General features: G+C 53.6%; 2 protein-coding genes across 2 annotated transcripts in view; both read left to right on the forward strand.

The window, feature by feature from the left end:
• The window catches only part of LOC105554813 (chromosome unknown open reading frame, human C11orf49), a 258,467-nt gene that overhangs the window by 250,105 nt on the left and 863 nt on the right, over positions 1-7,499 (forward strand). The window contains 3 exon segments of the mRNA XM_012001406.1: positions 967-1,162; positions 1,766-1,875; positions 5,114-5,177. Of these exon segments, the coding sequence (XP_011856796.1) occupies positions 967-1,162; positions 1,766-1,875; positions 5,114-5,177 (370 nt within the window).
• Positions 4,092-6,250, forward strand: LOC105554812. The gene has a single exon (XM_012001405.1). It carries the CDS (start codon positions 5,386-5,388, stop codon positions 5,875-5,877), a length of 492 nt encoding a protein of 163 aa, XP_011856795.1. The 5' UTR covers positions 4,092-5,385; the 3' UTR covers positions 5,878-6,250.

A 7,499-nucleotide genomic window follows, 5' to 3' on the forward strand; every position in this document is an offset into this window, starting at 1 on the left:
TCCTTAGATCCTAGAGGTGGCCTTCCTGCCAACTGGTGTCCCCAGCTAGCCCTAGCCTCACTTGGGCGCCACATTCTGTTTACTTCATGGCAGCCCAAGGGCTGTGCAGGCAGGGGCTGGAGCCTGGGGTCTTGCCACCTGCTCTTAGCAGGTGGCAAGAAATGGGAGTCATTTCCCATTTCTCCGAAGCTCTTGGGCCCTAGAGAAGGAGCAGCCATGTCTGGGAGAACATTTTCCCCTCAATGCCTCCCCAGCCCTCTTCTCACAGCACCCCCAGAGGGATGGGACAGCTACCACATTGGGCCAGGAGCATTACTGACACTGCCCAGCAGTGTGTGTTAGAGATGAGATGGGCCAATAAGTCAGCAGTTCTAACAATGGCTCAACTACAACTTTGAAAACCATTTCAAATGACTGACTCAGCAGCAGCTTGCGGGCTTTCTCTGTTCCTCGCTGGTATTCCAACACGCTTTCTTGAGGTAGAGAGGCAGGTGGCCACACAAGATGAGGCTTACCAGTGGGAGCATACTCATGTTCACTCCTCCAAAAAATATTTATGGCCTTAATGTGTGCCAAGCACAGTGCTAGGCAGGACAGGCCAACCAGGCATGACCCCTGCCTTTGTGCATTCCAGCAAGGAGACAGACAATTAATGACACAGAAAGCTCCTCACTGGCTAAGTGCCAGAAAAAAAGCCTAGGGTGCTATGAAAGTGTGCAATGGCAGGTCTCACCTAGTCCAGGAACAACTGAGGGATGGGACATTTGAGCGAAAACACAGATTAGTGTCATCTCTCATCACTGTGCTGGCAAACAAGGTTGACAACTTCTGCTCTCAGGATACCATGCCCTGAGCACTGAGGCTGGTGTGGAACTGGGCTGACAGAGAAGGGAGAACATAGTGAAGAGACAAAACATGTCCTCCCTGCCTGAGCTGTCCACCCCCACCCCCGCCCCACGGTTCCAGAATTCCTGGACAGTGTGGCTGCCATCTATGAGGATCTGCTGTCGGGCAAGAACCCCAACACAGTGATCGTGCCGACGTCATCCAGTGGGCAGCACCGCCAACGACCTGCCTTGGGCGAGGCCGGCATGCTGGAGGGCGTGGAGGCGTCGCTGTTCTACCAGTGTCTGGAAAACCTGTGTGATCGGCACAAGTACAGGTGAGGAATGGGCATGCAGCCCCCAGCCCCCCAGCCCCCCAACCCCAGGGAGCTCAGACTGCTGGCTGTGGAGCAGAGCTCTGCAGGATGTTCTGCCAGGCCCAGGGATTCTAGGACCCTTGCTGGTCATAATGTAACAGTGCCATTTGCCCCCAAACCAGTTGTTGACTGAAAGGCTCCCAGATGGCTCACTTCAAAAGGACCGCTTTCCCTTGGGCAAGACCACTGTAGATGACCAATTTACTGGCTGACAGACTGGCTTTAACATTTTAGAGAGAAGGAAAGAGTACTCCTTGTATAAAACTTTTCTACACAAAGAGAGGGGTAAGCTGTCCTGTGTGGCACAAGTATCCTTAGGGACCGAGCAACGGATTTGGTTTCCCTAGCCATTTCCCACCGCCGCTCCCCACTCCGGTGAAAGCACCAGTTAGTGAACATGCCAGCCCCTCCTGACCACAGTGAAGGGCTGGATCCCCCAGGGCCTTGGGGCTCCCAAGGCAGGTCCCTGGCTTGGCTGTGGGTATCCTCGTGAACTTGAAAGTATGGATGCAGAGATGTCTCTGAGGCTGGCTAGGCTCTGAATGTGGCGTCTCTCCTTCTTAGCTGCCCACCCCCAGCACTTGTCAAAGAGGCCCTCAGCAACGTTCAGAGACTGACCTTCTATGGGTTCCTCATGGCTCTCTCAAAGCACCATGGAATCAACCAAGCCCTCGGTAAGTCAGAGCTAGCAGCCATCAGCCTCTCCTGCCGCACAACACAGGGAGCAGCTGGCCTCTGTTGGCAACACGGCTCCATGGGGAAGGGGCATCACCATCTCTGCCTTGACTTCCCACGGCCAGACTCAGTCCCAGGGAGCAGGAACATGCGCGACAAAACATGGCTCTTACACATTCCCATGGTAGAGGACAGCCTTCCCTGCCTGCGGCCCTGCCCCAACATGAAGCCGTCTCCCCACAGCAGAGGCGCGCCCAGCCCCTCCTCAGAGAATCCCCAGCTGTGCTTTGGGGAGCGGCCTGCAGGTTGGGCAGACACAGGACTATTTACTCAGTGGTGCTTGAGATTATATATCAAAGAGACCTGAATCCCATTTATAAACAGGGCAAAGGTGTGTCCGGGGAGACCTTTATTCCAAGCTGAAAAAAAAATCTGATTAATCTGAAAGGGAGAAAAACAAAAGTGGGGGAGCCTGCAGTGGTCCAGTTCTCCCTGCTTGCTGGTTTTTCACTGAGCCTTCTCTACCCACCCCACTGTTCCCCCTCCCACAGCCACTGCTCTCCTAAGGGAAGAGCCAGTAAACCTCCATTCTACTAGAGTTTAAGGGGTTTTGTTTTTGTTTTTGAGACAGAGTCTCACTCTGTTGCCCAGGCTGGAGTGCTGTGTTGCAATCTCAGCTCACTGCAGCCTCGACCTCCCGGGCTCAAGTGATGCTCTCACCTCAGCCTTCCTAGTAGCTGGGACTACAGGCATGAGCCACCATCTTGGACGATGTTTGTGTTTTTTGTACAGACTGGGTTTCGCCATGTTGCCCAAGCTGGTTTCAAACTCCTGGGCTCAAGAGATCTCCTCACCTTGCTCTCCCAAAGTGCTGGGATTACAGTTGTGAGCCACCGCGCCCAGCAAGGGGTTCTTTTTTGTGTCTCAAGAGATCCTCCTGCTGTGCTTGGGATCCCAAGTGCCTGAGTCTCAAGGAAAAGACACACAGCATTCCCCCCACTTCCTTTTGCTAGTTGAGGGAATGAGATTAAGGGAAGGAAAGTTAACATTCACTAAATGCCAACCACAGCAGGCTAAGTACTATGCTGCATGCTTTATATTTCTTATCTTACACAATATACAGTTAGCCGGGGATGCTCTGGGATGCACAAGCACAAACCCTAGCAGGCTGAACTGCATGCCACCTGCAGCCTGGTTATTCTGAGTCAGTGCTTGGGGCTTGCACAGTCTGGGGAGCCCTCAACTAACTGAAGTTGGTAGCTGAGGTTACCCGCTGAACTAGGACTAGAAAGGAGGCAATTGACAGGTTGGGTGTGGTGCCTCACGCCTGTAATCCCAGCACTTTGGGAGGCTGAGGCAGGTGGATCACCTGAGGTCAGGAGTTCGAGACCAGCCTGACCAACATGGTGAAACCCCCGTCTCTACTAAAAATACAAAAATTAGCTGGGCATGGTGGCACACGCCTGTAATCCCACCTACTTGGGAGGCTGAGGCATGAGAATCGGTTGAGCCCAGAAGGCAGAGGTTGCAGTGAGCCGAGATGACGCCATCGCATGCCACCCTGGGCGACAGAGCAAGACAGTCTCAAAAAAGAAAAAAAAAAAAACAGGGAAAAATCAGGAATCAAGAGTAAGGGGGAGGCGGGTGGGATCTGCCCTGCTATTTTTTCATACTCCTAGTTATGACCACCCTTCCTTCCCACCAACAGCAGGAACTAGGAAGGAGAAAGAAAAGCCAATTAGCAACTGGGTCACAGCCTGGACTAACCTCATCCCCCTTTTCTAAGGGCCTTTAAAAAGGACACTGGCCGGGTGCGGTGGCTCATGCCTGTAATCCCAGCACTTTGGGAGGCCGAGGTGGGTGGATCACCTGAGGTCGGGAGTTCAAGACCAGCCTGGCCAACATGGAGAAACCCCGTCTCTACTGAAAATACAAAATTAGCCGGTTGTGGTGGCGCGTGCCTGTAATTCCTACTACTGGGGAGGCTGAGGCAGGAGAATCATTTGAACCCAGGAGGGAGAGGGAGAGGTTGTGGTGAGCCAAGATCACGCCATTGCACTCCAGCCTGGGGAACAAGAGCGAAACTCCATCAAATAAATAAATAAGTAAATAAATAACACTAATAGCCAGACGTGGTGGCTCCACCTGTAATCCCAGCATTTTGGGAGGCTAAGGCAAGAGAATCCTTGAGCCCAGGAGTTAACGACCAGTCTCAGCAATATAAGGAGAACCCTGTCTCTTTAAAAAAAAAAAAAAATTAGCTGGGTGTGGTGGCATGTACCATTGGTCTCAGCTACTCAGGAGGCTGAGGTGAGAAGATCGCTTCAGCATGGGAGGTCGAGGCTGCAGTGAGCCATGATCACTGCACTCCAACCTGGGTGACAAAGGAAGACTGTCTCAAAAAAAAAAAAAGTCACTATCATTCAACCACTTTTACTGCACGCTAATGTTGGGTGGTTGGGTGGAATGGGAGACAGAAACAAGCAAGTGGTCTCGGGCCTCACCTGCATCTCCAGTGTATAAAATAGAAATCTGGAGATATACTGCTTGCCGCGTCATGGAGGTCAGCCCTGTTCCCTTAGTCCCCAGGGCACCCCCCAAATGAGAGGGTTCTGTGAGATGTAGTTTGAAAAACACTAACTTAGGGCAAGAGGGGCCAGGAGGCATCATCTGAAAAAGATTTGGACAAATTGGCAATCTGCCTATGCCAGGTTAACTCTGGCCCTGACCCAGCCTTCTCCTCTTGCCCCAGGATCCTCTTTGGAGAAGCAGAGGCAGCATTTTTTTTTTTTTTTTTTTTTACCATCTGTCTCCAAACTGGGGTCACCCTGATTTGGGGACGCAAAATTAGGTAATGTCTGACCTTTGGGCGTAGCCTGGACCATATCCTTTTCAGCCCAGTTACCTGAGGCCTCAAGGAAGAACTCAACTCCCAGCACCAGGTCACAACCACCTAGTGTTGGAAGGGGATCACCACACTTGTCTGGGAACGTCTCCTTGGCTGTGGTGTCTGCCCCAGACAGGGAAAGTAAGCAGTGGGATTCAATAATGTATCAAGCAGCAGCCAGGGCCTTCCTGCTCTGACTGTTCTTGGCCCCTCTAGCAGTCCTCAGATCTTCAGATCAGCCCTCCCAGGGTCAGCAGAACAGGGAGCTGTGAAGGTAAGGGGCATGGAGGAATCTGTCACCTGGCTGAAGGGCCCTCGTTTTAACTACTGTGCCCCCAATGATCTCCTAGGAGCTTTGCCTGACAAGGGGGATCTGATGCACGACCCAACAATGGACGAGGAGCTGGAACGGCTGTAAGTGTCAAGTGGGAGGATGCTGCCCCCTTGTGGGGGCCAGACGGGTTGAACACGGCTGCGCCCCATCTGGGGCCAACACCACTTGTCTGTAACATCCTGCATCTGCCAGGGAAGGGTCTGGGGGCCAGCAGAGGCCTGAGACGTCCCTCCCTCTGAGTCCTTTGGGGGCTGCAGCCCAGGGGTTTACCCTAGTGTAAGAGTGGGCATGGAGGCCCCGCTCTCTGGACAGCAGGCCTCTCGCTGCCCTCCAGGCTTCTTCCCTTCTTTAGGCTGGCCCAGGTCCCAGGCCTGGTCAACTCGATCACAGCCAGTCCAGAGGCCAGTTGCCTGCCTTCCCGGACCCCTCCCCGGGTTGGCTCCCCCTGGAGACCTCTCCATCATTCCCGAAAAGTGGATGGAGAGAGCGATGGCTCCACTGAAGAGACAGACGAATCGGAGACTTGAGGAGTCCGAAGGGTCCAGCCCACAGCGCCCTATACCTGCTCCCACCCAGCCCTTGGCGTGCCCACCCAGCCTCCTCTCCAGCACCTTGTTGTGCTGCCCTCTGCTGCTGACAAGGCGAATAACAGCCCCAAGAGCGGCCAGAGGGGCGCTGATGATCAGCCCAGCCAGTGGCCCCGGAAGGGAATGGCCTGCTCTCCCTGGTCCTGTCAGCCTGCGAACTTCACTCAGGCCCCAAGCTGACAGCCTGTGCTGAAGCCACCATATCACTAGGAAGGGGACTTGGCCGTAGCCTGTTAGTCCTCCTAACCTCTTAAGAAGAGCGGTCTCTTCTGAACCAGTCTCTGCTGGTCCCCTGATAAGGTTCATCTCCTCACAGCAATTCCATTAAGGGGGAGAACCCGAATAGCCACGTAGGGCCTTGCACCATCAAGGGTGACACCTGCAACGCAAGTACCAGGAGGACATAACCGCTGTGGCCTTCTGTTGGAGAACAGCCAGTAGCCTTGGTAGGATGGAGAAGGGTGGGCCAGAAGATGATTTCACTTGCAAAAACTGCTTCAAGTCTTGACCCCTTTGTGTCTAATAGCTAAACATGTGAAACAAATAAAGTCCCTCGTGTCTGGTAAGTGGTGAGTCTAAAGCTCCTAGGCTGAGGGGAGAAGGGAGAGGGTGAGTTTGGGTTTGTGGTGCTTTTCTGGCAGGACTAGGAGGTAGGGGCCAGTGGCCCACTCAGGCCTGGGGACCTGCCTCAGACAATGAGCAGAGGGGCCTAGCTTCGCACAAGAGCAGCCTTCCAGAGGAAAAGGTGCTCACAGCTGGAACGGCCTTCAGGAAATAGGTTCAGAGGGTTCAAGGCCAGGTTCCCATAACTTTAAAGACCATGGCCACAAAGGGTTAATACTGCACAGCCTTCGAGTCAGGGTTTCAGTCAACATTTGCCAAGCACCTGCTTGGGGTTAGGGCAGTGGGATGCAGCTGTGAAAGACACAGCCTGGGGCAGACACACCCCATCCAAGACTGGAGGCAGGTAAGGACGAGTGGTCTTCAACCTCTTTGGATTGAGGGCTGCGGAGGCAGGGTCCCCCAGAGGGTAGAACCCACCCAGAGGCCCAAGCATAACAGGACTGCCTCCTCTGAAGGCGGATGTCACCACTACTAGGCACACACATTTCCTTGGGCTCATCGCTACCCAGAACGGATAATTACAGGAACTGCCTCCCAAACCCCTGCCAAGACTGGGCATTCCAACCCAGAAGCAGCTCCAGGATGCGGCGGCTCATTGCCTGTAATCCCAGCACTTTGGGAGGCCAAAGTTGGCTGACTGCTTGAGCCCAGGAGTTCAAGACCACCCTGGGAAACATCGTGGGACCCTATCGCTACAAAATAAACTTAGCCAGGCATGGTAGCTTGCACCTGCAGTCCCAGCTACTTGGGAGACCGAGGTGGATCATTTGAGCTCAGGAGGTTGAGGCTGCAGTGAGCCATGATCGTGCCACTGCACTCCAGTGACAGAATGAGACCGTCTTTTAAAAAAAAAAATGCTCAGACCACGTGATGAGCTCTCTAGGCCCACAATGATCCACAGCCCATGAGAGACATGGTTCTCAAATCCTGGTGTCCTCAGAATCACAGGGAAGCCTACTGACAATGCAAATTACCAAGCTCCAGAGAGTCTAACTCTACCAGCTTGGGATGGAGTCCAGAAATTTCAGATGATCCCAAAGCTGAATGAGTCCCGAACCTACACTCTGCAAATCCATGGCTTAGAGCCCCCTGGCTCCCTCTGCCCATCCTTTCTAATCATCCACTTCACAGACCAGTGGTCTGTAACTACCGTGAGGGCTCCTAAGGTGGCACAGAGATGTTTCAGAAGCC

Source organism: Mandrillus leucophaeus, unplaced genomic scaffold, assembly GCF_000951045.1.
Source record: "Mandrillus leucophaeus isolate KB7577 unplaced genomic scaffold, Mleu.le_1.0 Scaffold66, whole genome shotgun sequence".
NCBI classification, from domain to species: Eukaryota; Metazoa; Chordata; class Mammalia; order Primates; family Cercopithecidae; genus Mandrillus; species Mandrillus leucophaeus.